Genomic DNA, 25084 nt, shown 5'->3' with positions numbered 1-25084 from the left:
ATAGCCTAGTGGCTAAAGTCCTTGCCTTGCATGCACCAGGATCCCATATGGGGTGCCGGTTTGTGTCCCAGCTGCCCCACTTCCCTTCTAGTTTCCTGCTGTGGCCTGGAAAAACAGTAGAGAAACAATCGAGGATGGCCCAAAGCCTTGGGATCCTGCACCCATGTGGGAGACCTGGAAGAGGCTCCTGGCTTCGGATTGGCTCACTGTGGCCACTTGGGGAGCGAATCAGCTGATGGAAGATCTTTCTGTCTCCTCTTCTCCCTATAAATCTGACTTTCCAATAAAAATAATTAAAAAAAAAACTAATGGGGAAAAAAACTGAATAGGCTTTGTGTGGGGGAAGAGCTGCTGCTGGCTACTCAGCTTCCAGTCCCACACCTCTGACTCAGCCTAACTTCTCAGTGAAAAAGCAATGGGCCCAGAAGCCTGATCACCTATGTGATGACATTTTACTCTGGATTAGCTGCTGCTGGCTGACACTTAGTCCCCACTACCACGTCTAGACACTGCCCCTTAAAGGGTCAGAAGACAGCTCTAAGATCTGACCATTCACCTCATTCCTCTCAGGGCTGGGTGCTGTACCAGGCACACAGCAAGTGGCTCAACAGATATGGAAAGACCCCCCAGGGAAGGCCCCACACTGTGCCGGTAGTGCTGGCTACAACTGTTGGGAGACTCAGTCTTCACCCAACCCACCGCCCCAGGGCATTGGCACAGACTCTGGTCTCCGCCCGGCAGCATGGTGCCTGTGCTGAGGCCAGGGGCCTGTCTGCTCTGAGCATCTGGGTCAGGATGCCCGCAGGAAAAGCCCAATCCACTAGCCATCGCCAGGTGAAGTCCCTGCAGGGGAATCCACAGAGACCGAGCTTCTCAGGAAACCTCCCTGGTAAAAGATGACAGTCAGGTCCCTAGCTGCCTATACTTGGTACCTTTTGGTGAAGTTCTCGTTTCATAGTTTTGAGAAGCAAAAAACAAAGCAAACTCCCCCAGTCAGTGAACATCAAGGAGCAGGAATGGGCTGGTATTTGGGCTAGGGGTTAGGGCCAGGTTTGGAACACCCACGTCCCAAGGCAAAGTACCTGAGTGCCTGGGCAAAGCAGGCCCTGCCCGAGGCTCTGCAGCCCCACTGCCCAGGGTCTGGCTGGAGCAAGCCACGGCTTCACATGGCATCTCTGTCCTTGGTGCCAAGTCACTCACAGAAAGACGGGTACACTAATGGCTGTAGTGGGTGGGTCTCCCAGCATCTTCCCAGACAATAATGTCAGGGATGCTACTGGGATAACCCAAGAAAGACAAGTCTTATTTCTGTTAAAGTACATTTGAAATGGAAAGTCAAGGTCAGGCTTAAATTCTGCCTCACAGAAATCTCATGTAACAGGAAGGGACAGGCAGCTTTGGATAAGGAAGGGAGAAGGGAAGGCCAGCAGGGAGATGGGCAAGAGAGCGACTCAACTGCCACTCGGAATGTCTGCCCCCTGTGACCCAGTGCCCAGCTCTAGGCCCTGGTGACACTGCGTGTGGGCCAGCTTCCTCCTGCTGCACACCCCCGAGGCCCTGCTCTGACACAGCAGACCTGCAAAGTTCTGGACACTGGCCAAGGCCTGCATCACCCGCAGCCACAGCAGCCATCTCAGGAGTGAACCAGTAGATGGAAGAGCTCTGTTTCTCTGCTTTTTAAACAGTATAAAAACAAATTCCCACAAGATTTCTAAAATGTGGCTTTGCTCCTCCCCTGTGTCCATGCCCATGCACGGTGGAACTGAGACAAGGTGCTGACGCACCTCCTCTCTGGCGGGGCTGCTCCTCGAGCCTTAGCATCTCCCAGCAGAGTACGGTGTGCTCCAGTGCTCTCTGGAGACAAGGCCTCATGACCCAACAGGAAGGAGCAGCGAGGCCACAGGGAGTGGCTCCAGCACTGCCAACCAACACGGGACCTTCGAGGAGGGATGAGGCCGGGCGAGACCCACCATCTCTCAGTTTGGCAGTGTCTCTGCCTGGCACCTACTCGGAATAGTATCCAAAAGTGATCAGGAACCAGGGCACCTATGCCCCTCCTGAAGACCCCCATCTCCCCTCAGCTTCAGGCTGCAGTCCCCTGGGGGCTGCTTGTCAAGTCCAAGTGAATGGAGCATCTCAGAGGGGTGCCTAGAGAGCTGGGCAGCACGTACCAGTGCTCCCCAGGGGACCGAGGAGGGGACGCTCACCTGGCTGTGGAGTTGTTCCAGCTCTTCTAGGCTTTGCCTCAGTTTACCCCTCTCTCCCTCCATGAGTTCCCTTAGGGCTCGTGAGTCCTCACTGGTCTGCCTTATCTGTTCTTCTAGGGAGTCATCATCAATTCTCCGGGAACTCTGACAGCAGGAGAGCGAGGGAGCCGGCCACAGATGGGGGTAGTGCACCAGTTGACAGGAGATGGGGAGGACAGGACACAGAGTGGAGGGCGGGCAGGTGACAGGGGAGGGAGAAAAAGAAAGGGCAAAGACAGGGGGGAGAAGAAATGAGGTTTAGGCAGAGAGCCTCTTGCTCAGTGTCAATATGCAAGCAGCAGCTGCACGTTCACTCCTGTCTCAAGCTTCAGGGAAAGGAAGCCGAGTACACGAGAAACGGCTCGCTCGGACAGTGCCCTCCTCCCACCACGGCCTGCTCCACTGCAGCAGGGGGTAAGAACCACCCCTCTTTATGTTACAGCACCCAGAATGGGTAGGGAAGCCCAACCATCCCACGGAAGAACGAACCAGGAGGACAAATCACAGCCTGAGTCCGCAGCAGGTGTACGGAGTGGATCTGGGAGAACGCGGTTATCAAGTTGGGAGAATGTACCCGTCTGCTCGGGAAAACCATGGGAACATGGCCCTCCTGCATGGGTGTGTGTGTGTGTGTGTGTGTGTACACACACCTCAGCCAGCTGTGCTGCTTCACTCACATCCTTCCACTCCACCACAGAATCCAAGGGCTCTGCAGAGGTGCCCCCATCTCCCATTGCTAGACTGGTGCACTCAAAGTCTCCAAGAAGAGCCCAGTCACTGTGGACGTTAACCATCTGAGACCCCAGCTGCACCCTCGCATCACCCAGCAGGTGGTCTGGGGAACCTCTGTTCCCTGGCATCTACTCAGGGCCCTGCCTGAACATGGTGCTCTCTGTTCTCAAGCAAATCAAGAGGGTGTGGAGGAAACTCTTACAGCTATTTTAAAAGGCTACAGGTTCAGAGCCAGCTGCACCTTCTGGCCTGGCGCCTCCCGGAGCCCAGGTCCCATGGGGACAGGCCTGCCTCAGCCTGGCTTCTTACCGTGGGCTCCAGGCCATCCACGATGCTCTGGATTAGTCTCTTGAGCTCGTTGAGGGCAGTGCGCAAGCTGCCAGCTGGCACATCTTTGGCGGATGAGGTTTCTGAGGACTCATCCATCGAGGAGTCTGTGGACACGGCCGAGTCGGCACTGTCGTTTCCCCGAAGGTGGGAGCAGAGATAGCGGACCTGGCAGTAGGCTTCCCAGAGCTGCAGTCTCAGCTGTCCGGGCCACAGAGAGGTACCCCTGAGTACGGACTGCTGGTAACGACGTCACCTGGCCACCCACCCCAGTGCCTGAGCCCAGAGACACCAGTTCTAGGAGAAAGGTGCTATCAGTTTACTTCCAAATCAACTGTCCCAAGCCATGATGAAAAATTTTCTGGGCCCAGTACATCTACTATCCCACTCCTAGGTTTTATCCTGCCTTGTACAGCACTTCTTTCTATCATAAGGTCATTGTGGTAACAGGAAACAATTAGGAAATGAGTGGCCATGGACAACACAGCAGCCACTTGGCTGAATGGGATGGATCAGGAATATTCCAGAACAATAAAAATAGTACGGACCTGATCATTAGCCAATAATTCCTTCCTGAAAGGAACTGGAATGAGGCCGAGTGGGAAGTGACTCTGCCCACACTCTGCCCTTGGGCAGTTCTGCCCAGTGTCAAGGTGGGAGGGGAATGGAGGGCTAGGTACACTCCAGTCGATTCTGTTTCACAATGCCCCAGCTGGCAGGTCTGAAGGGTTCCCACCAGGTTGGCAGCAGGGGTGGGGAGGACAGCATGCCCCAGAGTGCCCATGCCCGAGGGAGGGCTGCCAGCACCTGCTCTCGCTCCTGCTCCAGCTCCTCGGCCTCCATGCTCTGCTCGATCTCCGACAGCAGGGATGTGCTGGTGGCGGCAGAGCTCTGCAAGCTCCGCTCCTCGCTGAGCTCCTCCACCTTCACCTGCAGCTGCCGGTAGGACAGCCGCACCTCCTGGAGCTCCAGCTGGCTCTGGTGCAGCTTGTGGAGAGAGGGGCAGAGGCAGTGAGGCTCGCCAAGCGGAAAGGCAAAATGCACTAACTGATCCTCACCCTGACTGTGCTTGGGGCTCAGCCACCAGCTCACAGAAGACCAGCGAGGCAAGTGGTGCCCACCGAGGGACACGGTTGGTGACATCTAGACTGGGGAGACGTTGAAGCACAACCAACTCCATTCCTTTACCAAACCCATTTCAAGAAAAGAACCTAGAGATTAAAAAAGACTTCACAGGGCCTGGTGCCGTGGCCTAGCAGCTAAAGTCCTCACCTTGAACGCACCAGGATCCCACATGGGTGCCGGTTCTAATCCCGGCAACCCTGCTTCCCATCCAGCTCCCTGCTTGTGGCCTCAAAAAGCAGTCAAAGACGGCCCAAAGCTTTGGGACCCTGCACCCGCGTGGGAGACCCGGAAGAGGTTCCTGGTTCCCGGCTTTGGATCGGCACAGCGCCAGCCATTGGGCTCACTTGGGGAGTGAATCATTGGACGGAAGATCTTCCTCTCTGTTTTTCCTCCTCTCTGTATATCTGACTTTGTAATAAAATAAATAAATCTTTAAAAAAAAAAAAAAAGACTTCACAGTTCTCAGCTCCACTTCCCATCTAGCTCCCTGCTTGTGGCCTGGGAAAGCAGTCGAGGATGGCCCAAAGCCTTGGGACCCTGCATCCATGTAGGACACCTGGAAGAAGTTCCTGGTTCCCAGCTTCAGATCGGCGCAGCACCAGCCCTTGTACTCACTTGGGGAGTGAATCATCGGATGGAAGATCTTCCTCTGTATCTTTCCTCCTCTCTGTATATCTGACTTTGTAATAAAAATAAATAAATCTTAAAAAAAAAAAAAGACTTCACAGGTCTAGCAACTATTTGCAATGTACAGGTCTATTTTAGTTCTATGTTGATTTGAAAAAATAAGTGAAAAACATGACATCTGTAAGACAACTGAAAATCTAAACACTAAGGATATTTAAGGAAACAATGCTAAATTTTAAAGGTACTTTAAATAGTAAGGTATTCATATGTTTGCTATTTTAAAAGATTTATTTATTTGAAAAGTACACCAACAGAGAGAGGCACAGAGTGAGCAAGAATGTACACTTCCACTCACTGGTTCACCCCTTAACCCTAACAGTCAGGTTGGGGCCAGGCCAAGGCCAGCTGCAGGAATTCTCTCCAGGTCTCTCCCACAAGGGTGGCAGGGGCCGTGGGACTAAGCAAGCATCTGCCGCCTTCTCAGAGGTGTTGGCAGGAACCTGGATCAGAAGTGGTATAGCTAAGACTCCAGTCAGCCCTCCAATATGCCTGCAGGAGCCCTAAGTTCTAGCTTCACCCACTGTGCTACCATGTTAATCAGATTTTTTTAAAGATTTATTTTTATTCAAAAGGCAGATTTTATAGCGGAAAGCAGACACACACACACACACACACACACACACACACACACACACCAGGAGTTTCCTGTGGGTCTCCCACATGGGTGTAGGGGCCAAAGAACTTGAGCCATCCTCCTCTGCTCTTCCAGGTCACAAGCAGGGAGCTGGATCAGAATTGGAACAGCTGGGATGCAAACTGGCATCCCTATGGAATGCCAGTGCCGCAGGTGGAGGTTTATCCCATTATGCCACAGCACTGGTTTAAATGTTTCTATTATTTAGGGGTATTTTTAATTTACAGGTTAACTTATTAAAATTCTGACCTTTCCTTTAAAATAATACAAGTGAAGAGACAACAGATGTTACGAAGATGGCAGAGGCCCAGGCAGGGACAAGCAGGCAATCGTGCGCACAGCACCACACCGCTAGACTTTCACACAAAACTAACAGAAATAATTTTTAAACAATAACATGAAGTGTAAATGAAGGGTATGTAGACTCCTGGATTTCAAATGATCTCAATAAGATACTTCATGTAAGCCTACAGTCTCACAGTTGGCTGGGCCACTGATACCAACGCATCCAACATCTCAGGTTCCTGAGGGTAAAACTGAAGCTCGGTGCAGGGTGGTAACACCAATGGTCAGAGGTGAGAGCAGTGCAGGGATGGATGACGACTTAGGGGTGAGGCTCCCCCTCTCCTGTGGCTCCTGGGCAGGGTCTACCACAGGGCCCCCTATTGTGGTCAGGTCTCCACAGCTGAAGACGGGGGACAACCCAATGATTCTCTCTCTCCACTGCATCACCAACTTTTAACTATTGTCTTATGGCCTAGCAGCAGCTCCTGACTGTAGAAGCATCCAGCAGCAAGCCGGCTGCCAGGCACAAGCCCACATGCCCAGGAGGGACCTCTCCTACCCTTGATATTTGTGGTTATACCTCTCACTGACAAGATGCTGGGGCTGAGAACAGGGAAGAGCTTGCGATTTAACCAATGCAGCCTTTCATCAGACATTTCTAGTGTTTCCTCTGTTCTATGGAGAGAGTGGCCATGGCACAGGTCTGTCTCAGCCCTGGTCTGGGGCTCCTGCAGATGGTCTCTGAAGGGTGGCTGGCAGCAGTACCTCAGAGATCCGGTTCTCAGGGAGAGCAGGCTGTCTTGCAGAGCCTTTGGCCAGTCTGGCAATGTCCTGCCTTCCCTGGTCTCGGCCAGAAAATGGCTGGTGAATGGCACCAGCTTCTGGGGGAGCCCTCCCTAGAAAGGCTTGAGAAGTTGGCCGCTCGGAAAATGAGCGAGTAACTGGCAAGCCTACTCTCTGTGCCTCCTGTGATCAGCACTGCCTGCCAGTCCAGTGGGAACTCCTCCAGACCCAATTTTGAGGAAACCCAGAAAGGAAAAAAAAATCAGCGTTATGGAAAACAAAGAGAGACATTCCTAGGAGGCATTTGGCACAATTACAAACAGCATATTAATTTGGCAAAATGCTTCCCAATGATTTTCTAGACAACCCCACACACTTCTCAGCAGGGGAATCTGACCACAGGCAAGCACATGATCTTACGCACTGGACAAAAGTTCAATCACTCATACACACTCAAAGGTGCTTAACAGAGTCTAACAGCAGAAGAACAAAGGACCGGGAGAGACCTGCATACTCTGGTCAGTAACCAATTCCTCAACTGGACAGACACATGCAGAAAAACGGAACCAGAACAGGGAGGATCTGTTAACTGCAAGGACTTCCAACAAAATATACTCTTGACACAAAACCGAGTGTTACAACAGGGATGACATCAGATTTGGCACGCTAGGTTTTGGCGTACAACACGCACAGGGGCGGAGGTGCGCATCTCTCCTAGCAGAGCCAGAGTGACGCTAAGCGACTGGCCTATAATGATGAGCGTCACAGCCAGTTCTAGGCTCCAGGTCGCCTGTTTCCTGGGCCGCCCGTGTTGAGTAGGGCCTGGGTCCTGCACAGCTCTGAAAGATTCCTGTGTAGCAGACAGGAAGTTAAGTGGTCCTTCAAGGACAAAACCGAAGTTAAGAGTTTACCAAAATGTCATTTACTGGGGGCTCAAAAAGCAATTCTTATTCCTATCTCAGGTCTGAAAATAACAGTAACAGCAAGCCAGATGGAGCTGGATTTGATCAGTGGTGTAGAAATCTGATTTTGACAGCGGGACACCAATTACACAGTGAAACATGAAACGAGGCTTCCCTGGCCGGCGGGTGGGTGGTTTGCAGCCTGCTCAGTCTTCACTCCCATCTAAGGGTTTCCAATCACAAGATTTAATACATTCCAAGGCTGTGAGCTTTCTGCTACACTGGTCTGGGTGAGGACTGCTTAGCCACCACCTGAGCAAGCTGCAGGCCTAACTCCCATGTCGGTTCAGGTCCCTGCAGTAGCAGAAAGGCTCTCTGGAGGACAGCGTCCTCTAGACGCTCCAGTGTGGCCAGCCGCAGACTTTCACATGTCAGAAGGAACAGAATTACCAAGAGCAAAGAGGAGAACACAGGTCAGAAATGCAGATTTTCCAAATTACAGTGGGGACTTTGGCCTTGATGCAGGGCCTCAGCTGAGCATCACTGCTCACTCTGGAAGGAGGGTGACAGTGGACAGGCAGTGGACAGGCACATGATGACAGGGATGGGCACATGGCAAGCCTTGGGCTTCTCACTGATGCAGACACAGCCCACTGTGCTCTAGCTCCCCGGTACCTGATGCTGGTTCACCAACCCTGGCTCTCTCCCCCATTCCCAGGGCCCCCATTCCTTATCTGGAATAGAGACTTTTCATCTGGGAGCTCATGCTAGAACAAAGGCCTATGTTCTGTTACCTCTTCTTCTCCTGTCCACATCCTGTCTCAGCAAGTCTTATGAATGAGCTTGATGGGGAAACAACTGCTGGTCAAACACTGACCAGCAGGCAACATGCATAAAGCTATCACCGAGTAACAGGCTGAGCAAGTGGGAGGGAAGTGATCTGGAAGCTGCTAAGGGTGACACAGCTTGATGGGGAACTCCTTCATTTTTCTTTTATTTCTTTTTTTTTTAAGATTTATTTATTTTTACTGCAAAGTCAGATATACAGAGAGGAGGAGAGCCAGAGAGGAAGATCTTCCATCCGATGAATCACTCCCCAAGTGGCCGCAATGTCCGGAACTGAGCTGATCCAAAGCCAGGAACTCCCACATGGGTGCAGGGTCCAAAACACGGGGCCGTCCCCAACTGCTTTCCCAGGCCACATGCAGGGAGCTGAATGGGAGGCAAGGCTGCCAGGATTGGAACCGGCGCCCATATGGGATCCCAGCGTGTTCAAGGTGAGGACTTTAACTGCTAGGCCATGCACCGGGCCCCTCCTTCACTTTCCTAAGTCTCTGCTTTATGAAGGGGGTATGAGCACTCTGTCCTCCCATGAGGAGCACGCTAGCATTCATCGCTACTACTGCCAACCCTGGGTCGCAGCAAACTTCTCCATTCTGGAAACTGCCAGAAATTTCACCCAGCATTGTTTACTGAAGCCCTACTATGTGCTCAGTCACCAGCACAAGGGACAAAAATCCAGAGGGAGAAATGCTGTTGGTCATTCCCCATAAGAGGTGTCCCACTCAGATGGCCGCCTCCCTAACGGTATCAAGCAACAAGTAGCATTGGCCTCAGATGCCATTCTCCTCATCCCACAGCCCAGGGTGGCATTTCATGGCTGGACCTTGAAGCAGGGACCTGCTTGATGCTCCAGTATCCTCGGCTAACCTGACCTCCTCTGCTCAGAAGGCTCTGTTGCCCTGGGACAAGCAGAGGGTTGCGAAGGGGCCCAACATACCCCTGGCCTCTGACTCTGGGGACAGTCAGGCCAGTCTGAGGTCAGTTCTGCAGGGCGTGGAGGGGTTGCCTCTGCTGTGAAGATGGTTTGAACTAGGGCACCCAGCTGAAGCCTGGTGACAGTCCCCAAATTAGGACAAACATGGTGACCTCTTTGAGGTTCAATAAGACTCAAACAGGGTAGGCCTGTGCCCTTCCTCGTGACCGGCAGAAGCAGGACACACGTCTAGCGGAGAGCATCTTGTTTAGCTCTGTGCCAGTCAACTAACCCCACCAGCCCAGCAGCAGGGGAGCTGTGAGCTGAGATAACCCAAGGTTCCCTTCTAGCAGATGTCACAAATGCTGGCGATGCAGTGATCAGTCTGTTAACAACCCAGAAAGAACCCTGTGGAACTGTTCTGGGAGGCTGGAACTCAGGACATAGTGCTGGGATGACCTGGGTAATCACGCTTTAGTGTGCGCACAGCCAGAATGACTGAGCCGGTCGGCACCTGAGGGGTTACTACAGGCGCACCGGGAGACCTCTGTCACTCACTCGCATGCAGCCCCTGTGGTAATTCTGGCCCTCTGTCATTTTCCTTCTGACCAAGCAGCCAACTGCTCCTTGAATTTGGCCCTGTCCTGCCAGGGAGCCGTTGTGCCCCAGTACCTGGAGGTCTTTGTCATGGCCTTGCCGCTCCAGGATCAGCACCCGGTCCTGCAGTTCCTCCACGGTTCCTTGCAGGAGGTCATTTTCCTCTAGGGTGGTGCTGAGACGATGCTCCAGCTCCCGTTTCCGATCGGACAGCATCTTGATCTGCAAGGGTGGAAAGCCACAGCGGGTATGGAGTTACGCTTGGGCTGATGGGTAGGAAGGAGGCAGGGAGCCCCAAAACATGAAGTTCTGCCCAGGGACTCAGTGTCCCTGTCTCTGAGAAAACAAATAGGAAATCCTAAGCTGGGGAAGCAAACCTCTCCCCTCTAGAAATGTGTCTGGGAAGGGTGGGAGTGAAGCTTTGGGGAAGTTGGAATGTGGGATGCCAGGCAGAGGAAGGGAAGGCGGGTGCTTTGGAAATTCCAGAGATAACACAGAGGCAGCCTCACCTTGCCTGCCCTCAGCATCACCCCAACCCTACAATGTGCACGGGCAGGCGGAATCGGACCTGCTGCACTACTCCTCTCCCTTCTCGAGTCACAAGCTCAACCACACGCCCACAACAAGCCACAGGCTGCTGTGCTCCACATGCCAGGGCTCCCCGCTATCCCTTCCCTACTGCGTGCCCCTCCGGCCCTGGAGGTCTCAGCTCAAATCTGCAGCTTCGAGTCAGAAGAGGAACTGGGAGGAGCACGAGGAACTGTGAAGGGGTAGGACATGACACTGCGAATAACGATTTCCACTGAGCAAGGAATTCACAAAGTGAAGCAAATTCTATTCTTTCACGAGACAGGCTGATGTGTTTGTATGATGGGTGCCAGTCAGTCTTGACAAGCGTAAAGCTTCTGTTGGGAAGGGTTGTCTGCTGTTCAGTGTCAGAGGGCAAAGACAGGAAAGCAGTGCCAAGTCTTTTGGGGTCCCAGGTTTGCAGGGAGAGAAGCTGCACAGCTGCTCCCTTGGGCCAGTGATGCTCCCCACTGAGGGTACTGCTCTACGCAAGGGTTCCAGAAAGCCTGCCAGCTCTGCAGGAACTTTCGGGATTTCTGTGGTCCCCCAGCTCCTCTGAGTTCTACACCAGCTTCTGGCCCATAAATCCTCTTGGGTCATGGTTAAAGTGTCCTCTAGATGCTCCAGTGTGGCCAGGGTAACAATTCCCCAAGGTCCTGCCTTGCTCTGGGTCCTCTGAGGGCCACCTGATCCCCCGCTCTGAACCGCTCTCACTCTCCACACTCTAATTGTGAGCAAAGGACACACATCTTCTCTGGCCACCAGTCAATCAGATAGGATGCTGGCCTGGGGAGATGAGGTATGTGGCCCTTGTCCAGAGAGATCAGGTATCGCAGCAGACAAAGGAACGCTGTCTCTCAAGCAGGCACCTGGCAGAGGGAGCCAGAGGAGCCAGCCCCTTTTGTGAATGGGCCCCCTCTTACCCCACGCCGAGGCAAAGTTACCCATGTGAAGCGAATTCCTACTCGATCCCATTTTCATTTAAACACCTTCTGAGCTTTAAATGCTCCTTCCCATGGATCAACTGTTTCCCATGTTTCCCTTAGTTCCCATGATCACTCTGTTCTCTGTTTCACTTACTGAGGTAATGAGTTAATCCAATTCTGACACACAACTGACCCTTTAAAAGCTTTAGAAGTTCAGAGCTACATGAAGCAACATCTTCGTAACCAATAATCTCATAGCCTGGCTTTCAAAAGTAGCAGTGATAACGGATGAAGCAAGGGACTGGCACGAAGCTGGTTCCCTCAACCAACCCTGCACACCCCAGCACGTGTGACCAAATCTGGCAAGCAGCATTCCTGGGAGTGACCCTGTTTATGACAGTCTCAGAAGGGTCAGAGCCTGGCAGAAGCACTGGACAGCAAAGTCATGCACACAAATGGTCACAGATAGGCATGCCAAACCCCACCACAACAAGCTTACTTACTTCAAGAACCTGCTGCTCAATACCAGTAGGAATTCCAAGAGAAGGGAGGAAGGGAAGGAGTGGGAAGGAGTGGGAAGCAGGAGAAAAGAGAAGACATTGACAGACTTTAGGAAAAACATCCTCAGGTCATTGATGAAGGGGGCAAGCGGCCATCTGGGGGGGTCTCTGGCAAGCTGACTCCTGAAGACAGGGGAGGGGCTCACTCAACCTGCCCTCTGCTGTCCCTCAAAGTCCGACTGAGACGAAGGGCTGCTGCTGAGAGGGTCCAGAGGGCAAGGCTGCGTGGAAGTCCCTGATTGGGGTGTTGATATGACCTTGGCCTTCTCCTCGCCTCCTGCAAGTGCGTTTTCCCAGTACTGCTCCCCAGGGGCTCTCTTGGTCCCTGGTCCCCCCAACTAACCCAGGGCCAGGGACTCTGGCGGCACATTCCAACCTCCCATTTGCCTTCAGTGACTTCCCTACATTCCAGGTACCACACTCGGTGCTTCCCACATATGAGGATACTTCAATAAGTTTCTGGAAAATAGAATTAAAACACAACATTTTTGGGTAAAAGACATTAAACAAATTCAAATATGTGACGAGTATTCAAAAAGTTATGGAAAAATGTATAAAAACTATGCACAATGTATTATGTTAAAAAAAAAGTAGATTCAAACTTTTTTACACCAAAATAAGCTTATCTTTTATATCAATTTTCTGTAAACTTCCTGAAGTATCCTTATATTCATATAGCAAATTGTCACAAAAGCTGTTCAAACTAAAAATCGTTATTATCCTCATTGTATAGGCGAGGACAACAGTTCACCCTGTTAAGGTGGACTGAACTGGACCAAAGCGGAATGCAGAGAGGGAAGCTGCCCTTCCCACACTATGATTTGGGACTGGCTAGCGGGATTAACACGGTCAGTAAAATGTAGGTCATTCATGCTTCCGACACACTCAGCAGTCACTCTGAGCAACTCTCCTCTTCCAGACAACAGGCTGCGCAGAGGACATGGATCAAGTGTTGCCCATTTAGTTTCTCACAGACATGCCTCTCCATGGAGCTTCCGAATCCTTTGATATAGAACAGGCTTTTCTTTTCCAGGTCAGAGGGTTTCCTATCCAAAGCGTGCTGTGAGAATGGCACCTGTAGTTCCGAGCACCACCCCGCCGGGAGGCTCACCTCGGCCTGCAGGCTCTCGAGCCGGATGATGTGCTGGTTAGTGGACGAGTTTTTCTCCCGGAAGTCTTCTCTGAGGGCGTGGACCTGCATGGAGAGTTGCCTCTCAACTTCTGACGCCTGCAACAGAGGAGACTTTCAGAGCTCAGTCAAACGCGTGCAGACCTGGCTGGCTGAGATTTCTGCCTAAATTTCTCAAGTATCTTTGTGCTTTCCATTTCAGAAGGTGTTGGGTGGGATTACAGGATCCATCCACCTGCTACAGAACCATTCCTCCATTCTCCAGCACCAGAACTAGACAATCTCCACCCCTGTCTGCACCATAAATCACAGTCCAGGTCGCCCGAAACAGGCTTGGAGCACAGCAGGCTACTAGGTTACCATGCTGGACCAAGATTTTATATTATATTTTAGTGATTTTTTTAAAATCAAAATGACACAATCCTATGTATCAACGTGATGGGCTGGCACTTTGCATTAATTCCAAATTACAACAAGGACGGGACACAGTATGCTTTCCAATGGGGATACAGAGAGCAGTAAGACACAATTCTTACGGAAAAATTGTCTTTCAAACTCATGGCCTAAACATAGTCTTTTTTTCTTCTCTGCAAGCTTGCTGTACTGCCTTGGTTTCCACACTTGATCTTAGCCACAAGGCCGAGAAGTGATCTGCCTTAGTTCCCTAACAATTAAAAATGAGAATCCAGTAGTATAAGTGGTTGGAACAGTGTCTCGTGCCCAGGCAGTACCATGTCTTACTACCTTCAGCTCATTGTCAGACAGCTCTGATCATCTTTTACAAATATCAACTCTGAATGAAGATATGATATTCAAGCTGCTGGCACAGAAAACTTGAAAAGGTCAAGGGTAGTTGAGGGCAGGCCTTAAAATAGTCTAAGGCACTCCGGCACAGGGACTGAGGGAGGAAGAGGAGGAGGACAGCCCAGTGCTGCAGGGAGGAAGTCAGGGGCTCTGCTTCTCTCACGAACAGTAGTATAGTAGTAACAGAAACTGCTAAGTCTGGGGAGTAAGGGAGAAGTGGATCAAAATGTACCCGAGCAAAATTGGAGCACTGTTTAGCCCCAAACTTCCTGTGTGCTCAGGATGGAAAATACAAGGATAATTCAACATAATCATGGAAAATGGAATTAAAAGTATGAGCTGAGTTTGATGCAAAATTTTTTTCACAGTACATACAAAATGGCTATTATGAAAAAGATACACATGGATTTCAAAAAGTTTCTAAGTCTAAACTTTTCTTGTAAGCTCTATGACCCAAAGAAAGCAAAATGAATGGAAAAAATGCTAGTACATTCATTTTGCTTTCTTTGAGTCACAGAGCTTACAAAGAAAGTTTAGACTTGGAAAGTATAGAAAATTAAGATATTCTTTGCAGTTGCATGGTTTACAGAAAAAAAAAGTCTTTCCAAACTGACAGGTTTTTTTTTTTTTTTCCCTCTAAAATAAAACTGTTCTTGACATCCTGTTCTTCCCTCTCTCCCAATCACCGCACTCATGGCCCTGTCCAAAGTGTGCTCCCTTCCGTGATGTCATTCCTGGAAATTTTTACCTGAGAAATTCTTAATCTGAATGGACTCCTTCGGAAGTGAGTTGTGTCTTGTCTCAAGGGTAAAATCACAACATGGTCTGCAGTCCCGTCATACTCTACGACATCCATATTATCAATACTCCCTTTATTTGTTTGCATGTTTGGGGAGTTTTCTCTTTTAGACTTCTATCTCCCAAGTTACCTTTGTTTCTTTAATCAAGTGCAGGGCACATGCTAAATGCTCAGATGTTTGCTGTGTTAAAAAAAAAAATCTGAACTTCTTAAGTAAGTTCATTTTAGAGAAAGCTATGACTTTGGCAAACAGAACAAAGATTAAGCTCAACCCCAGAGCGCTCCTTTAGCAAGGTTCCACCAGGATCACCAGGGAATTTGAGATCATTCTTTTTGATTTAAATGGCCCGTTCCTGGTCAGGGCACTATTTCCTCCTAGAGGTCATCACCATGGCTGGGCCGACTTACTTTTGGCTTTGATGTAAATCACCCGTGACTGATCCTGGATTTGCTGCTCACTGCTCCCGCCCACACCTTCACCTTGTCTTTGGTATATGGAACCATTTAATACTCAGAACCCACAACTTCTCCTGTGCCCTCTACAGACCTCATGTAAGCTCCTTATTTTATAAGGTTATTAGCATCTGAGAGGAGATGGACTTGACTTTTTTTTTTTTTGAGCCTGTCGTTGTTGACAACCTCCACCACTCACAACAGGAAATTAAACAGAAGGCTCAACGCCCAGACTTTCCCACCCTAACAGAGCTCATGCTTTGCTACCCTGGGATGACTCAGCAAATTAAACCTGGGGAAATGCTTTGCAAAAAGTTTGATTTATTAAAAGATTTATTTTACTTTCATTGCAAAGTCAGATATACAGAGAGGAGGAAAGAAAGAGAGGAAGATCTTCCGTCTGATGATTCACTAACCAAGTGGCCGGAGCTGAGCCAATCTGAAGCCAGGAGCCAAGAACCCTCTTCCAGGTCTCCCACGCAGGTGCAGGGTCCCAAGGCTTTGGGCCATCCTCCACTGCTTTCCCAGTCCACAAGGGAGCTGGATGGGAACCGGTGCCCATCTGGGATTCCAGTTATACAAAGCGAAGACTTTAGCTGCTAGGCTACTATGCCAGGCTCTTGATTTACTTATTTTTTAATCAGAAAGTCAGATATACAGAGAGTAGGAGATACAGAAAGACGTTCTGTCTGCTGGTTCACTCTCCAAGTGGCCACAATGGCTGAAGCTGAGCCGATCCGAATCCAGGAGCCTCTTCTGGGTCTCTCACGCAAGTGCAGGGTCCCAAGGCTCTGGGCCATCCTCCACTACCTTCCGACTGGATGGGAAGTGGAGCAGCTGGGACACAAACCAGTACCCATATAGGATCCCAGCACATGTAAGGCAAAGATTTAAACACTAGGCTACTGTGCCACGCCCAAACTTGAAGCAATATTAAGCACTTTTTATGTCTAAGCACTACTCAAGTGACATACATGTCATGTCATTTTATTTTTTTTAAAAGACTTATTTATTTTTATTGGAAATTCAGATTTACAGAGAGAAGGAGGGACAGAGAGAAGGATCTTCCATCTGTTAGATCACTTCCCAATTGGCCACATCGACTGGAGGTGAGCCAATATGAAGCCAGGAAATGCCTCCAGGGCTCCCACACGGGTGCAGGGTCCCAAGGTTTGGGGCTAGCCTCCACTGCTTTCCCAGGCCAAAGGCAGGGAGCTGGAAGGGAAGTGGAGCAGCCGGGATATAAACTGGTGCCCACATGGGATCCGGGCACATGCAAGGCGAGGACTTTAGCCAGTAGGTTACTGCACTGGGTCCATGTCATTTCACTTTATCTTGGTGACTATGGGATACTGTTGGCCCATTTAAAAATCTTTGTTTATTTGAAAGGCAAAATTAGTCAATTAAAAGAAAACAGAATGGGAATCTTCCATTGGTTGGTTCACTGCCCAATCAGCCACAATGGCCAAAGCCAGGACCCAAAGCTTTTTCCAGGCCCCCCATGTGAGTGCAGGGACACAAGTACTTGGGCCCTGCTGCTTTCCCAGGTGCATTAGCAGGGAGCTGGATTGAAAGCGGAGCTGCAGGGACTCAAACCAGTGCCCCTACTCACTACCCCACAATACCAGCCTAAACACATTTTTTATACAAACCAAAAAGCTGAAGCTAAAAGAAATGAAGTCACATAATTTAAATAACTCAAAAATGACAGAGCTAGTCTTCAGAGTTCAGATCCCAAATATGACCAGGGTCAAAAGGAAAATACAGCCCTCAGGTCTACCTGTAACCAGGCTGAACAGAAAATAAGACATTGCATTGGCACTTCTTCCTGAATGCTGTGAGACTGCTTCTGTAATTTACCTCCCGCCCTGTTCTCTCCTGCCCTCCAGTTCCCACATCCAGGTGTCTACTCCATACATCCTCTGGGACAACCAATCTGCATCACAAACCCATCACTGCCGCAACCCAAACTCCTGTCTGTGGGCTTCACCTGGAGCATGCTTCTGCTCCTCTCCTCTTCCCAGGAGATGGTCACTTCACAGGTCCAAACAGATGTCAATTTTCTCCCCCTCACATTCCGCATCCAACTGTCTACAAACCCTTCAGATAGGACCTTCGCAATTTCCCTCAGAAGACTGTTGTAGGCATGAAACAAGCCGACCGTATCTGCAGGAGTAGTGTATGATCATTTACTGAGTAAAATAAACACCCAGCATCCTATCTGCCGTCGCTCTTCTTGCAGCTCCAGCCACTACCTAACTACCCACATGGTTTCCCTGCTTTGACTCCTGCCCTCTGCTTCAATCCTACATCCCACAAAGCTAAGAAATCTTTTTTTTTTTTTTAGATTTATTTTATTTTATTTTTATTACAAAGTCAGATATACTGAGAGGAGGAGAGACAGAGAGGAAGTGGAGCTGCTGGGATTAGAACCAGCGGCCATATGGGATCAAGGCGAGGACCTTAGCCACTAGGCCACGCTGCCGAGCCCAAAGCTAAGAAATCTTTTAATAACTCAAGTTAGGTGGGCACTTGGCACATCCCAGATCAGAGTGCTTGGTTGCAGTCCCGGCTCCTCTGCTTCTCATCCAGCTTGCAGCTATGCAAAGAACGGGACAGCAGCTGATGGGGCTCAAATGCTTGGGCCCTGCTACGCATGTAGGAAACCCAGATTATGTTTCGGGATCCTGGCTTTGGCCTAGCTCAGCCCTGGTTGTTGTAAGCATTTGGGGAGTAAATCAATGGATGGAAGAGCTCTTCATCTGTCTTCCATCAAATAAAATGAAAATAAACAGAATAAAAACTCAAAGTCAGATCATGTAGAAGTTTTCTTTCTTTCTTTGGGTAAAACAGAGCCCTGTCTCGTAGAATTCCAATCTCTTTGGGCTGGCATTGTGGTGTGGTGTTACCAGTTCATGTCCAGGTGGCTCCACTTTTGATCCAGCTCCCTGCCAATGGCTTGGGAAAAGCAGTGAAGGATGGCCTAAGTGTTTAGGCTCTTGCCATCCACTTGGGAGACATGAGGAAGCTCCTGGCTTTGGCGTGGCCTAGCCTTGGACATTTAACCCATCTGGGGAGTGAACCAGTGGGTCAATATGCAAATATTATAAATACAATTTTCAAATAATTTTTCTTCTTCTTTTTAAATTCTGATCTCTTATCTACTGTATTCTCTCTGCCTAGAACAGTCTTCCCTTGGCTAAGGTGTCTTTTTAAATGTCATCTTATCAGACAGGCCTCCTTTGCTCACCCCGCCTACATCAAAGTGTCTTTCCTCCCTTTAATTTTTCTTTTCGTCATGTGGACGTATGGAACATACCACTGACGTATGGTTCTTTTGATGATTCAGCTATTAGTTGTCCCTTGACAAAAGTTCAGCGCCTTTGTGCTATTTGCTGCTGTAACTCTTTCCTCAGAACCATGCCACACAAACAGGAAGCTAATCTTGTGAACGGAAACACACACACACACACACACACACACACACACATCAACTCATTTTTGGCTTTAGGCTGTTTTTTTAATAGGAGTAAACTAATTTCATAACATCTCTAGATTATGTTATTAATTCAATCCACACAGAAAACATTCATTTTTAAATACTAACAATCCTTTAAAAAAAAATACTTCCTTATTTTTATTAGAAAGGCAGAGTTACAGACAGAAAGCTCTTCCATTTGACGGTTCACTTCCCAGATGCCACAACAGCCAGAGCTGAGCCAATCAGGAGCCAAGAGCCTCTTCTGGGTCTCCCACACATGTGCAGCATCCCAAGATTTTGGGCTGCTCCACTTTCCATCCAGCTCCCTGCTTATGGTCTGGGAAGGCAGTAGAGGATTACTTACTCCCTACACCCACTAGGGAGACCTGGAAGAAGCTCCTGGTTCCTGGCTTCACATTAGCTTAGCTCTGGCTGTTGTAGCCATTTAGGGAGTAAACCAGTGGATGGAGACCTTTTGGTCTCTCGATCTTTCTGAAAAGTTGCCTTTCCCATAAACATAAATAAATCTTTAAAACTTCCCTTTTAATCTGTAAGTAAAACTGAGGATGGATCACCCAATGATTTAAACCTTTCCCCTAATTAGTAGTCACAATACCTTACATAAATTTGATAACGCTTTTCCCTTCTCAGATTCACCTTATGTTCATTTTGTACAAATTATTCAAACAGAATACCAGGACAATGCTATTTCTTTACAGAACAAAATCCATGGCCATTTTTTTCCCCCCTCAAGAGTATCTGCTAAATGTTAAGCAGTCCATCTAATCATCTCCCAGTGGGACATTCACTGTTAAAATGGGGTGTTTATGATGAAAATACTTCTCCCATCTGGCCTCCCAGATTATGCATCATCTGATGGTTGCTGGATAAATAGTAGTGACGCGAACAAGGATTAGCCCCACAGGGTTTCTGCAGAGTCATTGGGGAAGCAACACAGAGAGTATGTGGGAATAGAAAGCTGGTGAGATTCCCTGAGTGCCGGAGGATGAGAGATCCAAATTCCTCTCCCAAAGCAGAATCTATCCTTTCCTTATCCTTACAATACCTACAGCTTGGAGACAAAGTTCTTTAAACTCTACAGCCTCCACAAAGCCTTTTCAAAATTCCACTCCTGGTTGTTGCTTTTCTCTCGATTGTTTATTTCTTCAAAAGGCCTTCACATATTCATCCAATGAGGATACCTTGCAAGGTCCTCTAGATTTTAGGTTACTGGGTACCTAACCTGAGCCAGGCACCAGTTCCAAGTGCTGTCACATACATTATTTCATTACATCCTAATAGTCTGTTAACCAGGTGTTATTAACCTAATTTAAAAATTTTTTTTTAAATTATTTAAACGTCAGGTAGAGACACAGAGATTGAGATCTTGCCTTTGGTGGGTCACACCCCAATGGCTACAAAAGGAATAGGCCAGGTAAATGTCAGTATCAGGAAATCCATCCGGGTCTCCCACAGGGGCGGCAAGTGTCCAAGCACTTGGGTCATCATTTGTTGCCTTAGCAGGTGCATTATCAGGAAGCTGGATCAGAAGCAGAGCAGCTGGGACTTGGACTGGTAGTCCTACAGGATTCTGGTGTTGCAAAAGCAATTTAACCTGCCCCACTACATCACTAGTCCCTAACCTATTGTTTATCTGAGGAAACTGCACTTCAAAGAAGTTAGATGACTTTCCCAATAAAGTAAGTTAGCTCCCCAAAATAAGTCTTTGCACTGACAGTAAACTGTTAGTTTCTTAAAACAAAACAACCAAAAAGCAAAATGTGACTCAACTCAACCTGCAATCCCTCTAGTATTCAGTCAGAAAAGGTCTCACAACAATCAGCAGATCAAAAAATGACATAAAGAGCAGCAACAATAAAAATAAAACATTTGGTGTGAGCAAGCAGGAACTGAGAGTCTGCTGGGTTTTTCTTGTTTGGTTTGGTTTGGTTTGGTTTGGTTTGGTTTGTGTTTTGGTTTAAGTAATCAAATGTAGTAAAACGTTTCTGACAATGTCCAGAAACTATTTTGAAAACAACAATTAAGACACAAAAACCCCACGTATATAAATCTTTCACTGAGAACATCTGAGTTTTGGTCAATATCAGTTGTGGGCATCTTATGAGTCTTTTTTGATGACAAATAATAATGAAGTATATCCTTTACTTCAAAAAATTATTTCTAAGGGACAATTCCAAAAGCTCACTCCCTGGATCTTCTCAAGTTGGAGGGAAATGGTACCGTCATGGCTAGCACTCTGGGCAAACATTATGGAAGCATTCTGTCTTACAGGAAAACAGGAGAAGCAACACTGGGATGGGATCCCCCCACTCCTGGTCTCCATTCCTGGCTGTTGCAAACCCACAGCACAGGCCAATCATCCTCTGTCTCCTCAAGCTGTGGAAGACATGAGACAAAGTGTCTCCCAACGCCTGGTATGTGGAGCCAGGCAGGTGCACCTGCTACCTCTGCAAATTGCTTTGTGGACTGGCTTTGCAAAGTTGAAACCAGAAGATTTCAAGTTGTAGACTGAGAAAAATGGAAAGTCAACAAGAATTCCATGAGAACAAATCCAGGTTTTACAGAGAGAGGAACACCCTGGGGCTCTACCACAGTAGAGAGACTTCAGACAATGCACCGTATGTCTCACTAAATACAAAAAACAACCATGGGAGGGTGGGTGGTGAGGTGGTTACTGGAATACCTGGTTTAAGTCACGGATCCTTTGCTTCTGAAGCAGTTCATACTAATGTCTGCTCTGGAAAAAGCAGGTGATGGCTCATATACCTGGGTCCCTGTTACCCACGTGTGAGAGCCGAACTGTGCTCTGTGTTCCTGCCGTGGGTCTGACCCAGCCCTGGTTGTTGTGAGCATTTGGGAGGGAGACGGCAAATCTAAGGTCACTTTCTCTCTTTCATATAGAGAAAAAATGAACTTTTTACAAACGTGGTAACAGAATTTAAAAAGCAAAACCCTAGATGACAGTTCAAATGTTTTCACCACAAAGAAATGTTAAATGTTTGAAGACAAAAATTATGTTTACTTGGGACACTTTACAATATGTATATATAGGGCCCAGCGGCGTGGCCTAGCAGCTAAAGTCCTCGCCTTGAACACCCCAGGATCCCATATGGGCGCTGGTTCTAACCCCAGCAGCTCCACTTCCCATCCAGCTCCCTGCTTGTGGTCTGGGAATGCAGTCGAGGGTGGCCCAAAGATTTGGGATCCTGCACCCATGTGGGAGACCTGGAAGAGGATCCAGGTTCCCGTCTTTGGATCGGCGCGCACCGGCTGTTGTGCTCACTTGGGGAGTGAATCATCGGACGGAAGATCTTCCTCTTCGGCTCTCCTCCTCTCTGTATATCTGACTTTGTAATAAAAAAAATAAATCTTAAAAAAAAAAAACAATATGTATATATACACAGCAATGGTACCCCCTAAACATGCATATACTTATTAATTATAACATGCATAAATATATATAAATATGTATATAATCATGTATTTTAAAATTCTAAAAAATAGTTTACACATTAAGAAAAACGTATTTTGTAAACCAGCCTTCCAAATCTGTCCCTATGATTTTGCAAATTTACAAATAAAGTTGTTTCCAAGTGAACGTCATCTTCTCAGAAAGAGTTAAAAGATGAAAAGCATATCTCATTTCCCCAGCTATTAAACATGCCCATAGTGTAAACCCATTTCCTGCTTCTCCAAGGTGCTGGAACATTGATTAGTTAACGTCTAAGGCTTTCAGGTGTAAAGTGCTGTCTCACTCTAACCACACCTCTGCTTCCTTTCTGTCAACCAACTTCCATGTCTATCTGGGATGTCAGGCTGCAGAATATTAATAAACTGAAGTCTTCCAAGCCTGAAAAATTCTCAGGAGCAGGAAGGCTTTTAAAAAGATAAAAATGAAAACTTGCAGCTTCTAGACCAAGCTCATTTAAATGCCAGAAGAATAATTTCAAGTGAAAAAAAAAATTGGATTTCAAATACCCTGCAACCTCAGAGCTCACAGTGACAGACAAGGTGCTAGAAACATTGAGATGATCACTCAGAGAAGCTAACCACATCATTTCTTCTCCTCAAAGCCAGTCCAGGAAGCAAATACCAGGGCACTTCAAAATGTTTGAGGAAAAATAGAATAAAAAGTATGTTTATTTTGGTGCAAGGGATTAAAATCCATGTATAGTTTTTTAAAAAATATATACATAGCCTTTACATGTTCTCAAGTACTCTCATACAGTAAAGATAACAACTTCAAACAGCAGGTACCAACGCCATTTGCATGCAATCACTGAACAGTGACCACAGGCCAGGCAACGGTGCAGCAGGCACTGGGTGGGACAAGTGAATGAGGACAGTAGGGATGACCCTTGACCCTTGCTAACGGAGCAGCAATAACATGAAAGCACATGCGGAAGCACAACTGAAAACCATTCCACTGACGGAAGTTCTAAACAACAAACGCTCAAAGAAAGCATACTCCACACTTCCTTCAGGACACATCTGAAAATGGCATTTCTGCACATGAGAGTCATGAACAGTTCTGAGCTTTCCAGCCATGACTATTACATAAACCCGGAAGAATGGGCATCACGCAGCATGAGACATACTTCCAGATGAAACTGTGAAAGAAACAAGTCTAAATGCTACCCTGTTAGCGCTTACTGACTCGCAGGGTCATCTCCACAGACTGAACTGCTAGCTTACACGGCAGCAGAAATTCCAAGGCTTTTACTGATGATGGAGTACATTCATGAAGCCCTGAAACTACATTCCCTCGCTACACCTTCCGATCCATTAACTTTATTGCTAGAAATCCATCCTCAGAGAATAGTTGGGAGAAACTGGCAAAGATGTATGCACTTAGAAGTCCCTAGGAATATATTCTTCTGATACATGCCCCAGAATGTACACCTAAGACGGGTTTATAATAGCATTATTTGTTAACAGCTAAACTCTGCAAACAGCCAACACCAGTAAAATACATATGGTGTTAATATCCATACAACAAGCGATAAAGTCATGAAATTAATTTAGCAACACACATTCAACATGGATGAGTTGTAAAAACAGTCAAGAAATCATTTACATAAGGGCTGATATTGTGGCATAGCTCGTTAAACTGCTATCGGCAATACCAACATCCCAAATGAGTGCTACTTCAAGTCCCTGCTGCTCTACTTCTGATCTAGCTCTCTGCTAACATGCTTGAGAAAGCAGCTGATGATGGCTCGAGGGCCTGAGCCCCTGCTACCCATGCGGGAGGCCTGGCCCAGCCCTGACTGATGCCAGCCACTTGGGAGTGAATGAGATGACAGAAGATTCATCTCCTCAGCTTTCAAGTAAAGAAATTATTTTTTTAAAGCAATTTAAGAAATTCCAAAAAGGCAAAACAAGATGGTTCTATTTGCAGCTATTCACTTAGCAGGTAGAACTCATAATAAAGCAAAAGAAATGAATAATGACCCGGAAGTGCGGTGGGGTTCCTGAAGGATGAAGGACACACAGGGTGGGCAACACTGCTTCTCAGCCGGTGTGGTGTGAAATGGGTGTTACAACATTTCGTTAGTATATACATGTTTATGCTCCTTCTGTACACTGCAGTTTCTAGAAATGTCCTTTAAAGGTACTCCTTGGAGCTCTCCTTACAGTAAAGTTTAACAGGGGTTCAAGAGCAGGGTAAGAGTCAGTAGCCAGTGATGTGCATCCCGGCTCAGCCACTTGCAGATGGTGTGATTTCAGGTAACACAGTTAGCCTGTCTGAGCTTCGTTTTTCTTTCTTCCATTTCAGTTAGGAGTGGGCTACACACCACCGAGGTTGACATGGGGATCCCGGGAGAGGACCTGTCTGGTCTCATGGTTGGCCTGCAGTAAGTATAACGTGTTCCTTTTATTTTTTCTTTGGAACAACAGTTGCAGAAACACATAAACTAAAATTACCATTTGTGCAAAGTACAATTAGGCTAACACCAACAGGAGATTAAAAATACACAGCTGCAATCCTACAGGAGATACAACACAGACCCTTTCAAAAATTTGTTTTCAAGATGTGTTTATTTGAAAGGCAGTGCTACTGAGAGGGAGGAAGAAGAGATCTTTTACCTGTTGGTTTACTTTCCAAATGACCACTGGAAGCCAGCACCCTAGAACTCCATTCAGGTCTTTACAGTCAGTGGCAAGAGCCCAAGGATCTGAGCCATCTTCTGCTTGCTTTCCAAGATACATTAGCAAGGAGATGGATCAGAAGTGGAGCAGCCAGGAGTTGAACTGGCAATCATATGG

The 25084-nt window shown here is 47.9% G+C and overlaps 1 protein-coding gene across 2 annotated transcripts in view; it reads right to left on the bottom strand.

The window, feature by feature from the left end:
* The window catches only part of BICDL1 (BICD family like cargo adaptor 1), a 76247-nt gene that overhangs the window by 8986 nt on the left and 42177 nt on the right, over nucleotides 1–25084 (bottom strand). The window contains exons 3-7 of one of the 2 annotated variants that reach the window (XM_036496433.2): nucleotides 13239–13355; nucleotides 10150–10296; nucleotides 4113–4292; nucleotides 3288–3506; nucleotides 2208–2351 (exon numbers count right to left, since the gene is read on the bottom strand). In XM_036496433.2, the coding sequence (XP_036352326.2) occupies nucleotides 2208–2351; nucleotides 3288–3506; nucleotides 4113–4292; nucleotides 10150–10296; nucleotides 13239–13355 (807 nt within the window). The remainder of the gene's footprint in view (nucleotides 1–2207; nucleotides 2352–3287; nucleotides 3507–4112; nucleotides 4293–10149; nucleotides 10297–13238; nucleotides 13356–25084) is intronic. The other variant, XM_004591882.2, reaches the window with a different exon arrangement.

This window comes from Ochotona princeps, chromosome 29 (genome assembly GCF_030435755.1).
Source record: "Ochotona princeps isolate mOchPri1 chromosome 29, mOchPri1.hap1, whole genome shotgun sequence".
In the NCBI taxonomy this organism is placed as follows: Eukaryota; Metazoa; Chordata; class Mammalia; order Lagomorpha; family Ochotonidae; genus Ochotona; species Ochotona princeps.
The sequence above is the reverse complement of the archived record's forward strand: the minus strand, read 5'-3'. Positions and strand labels throughout refer to the sequence as shown.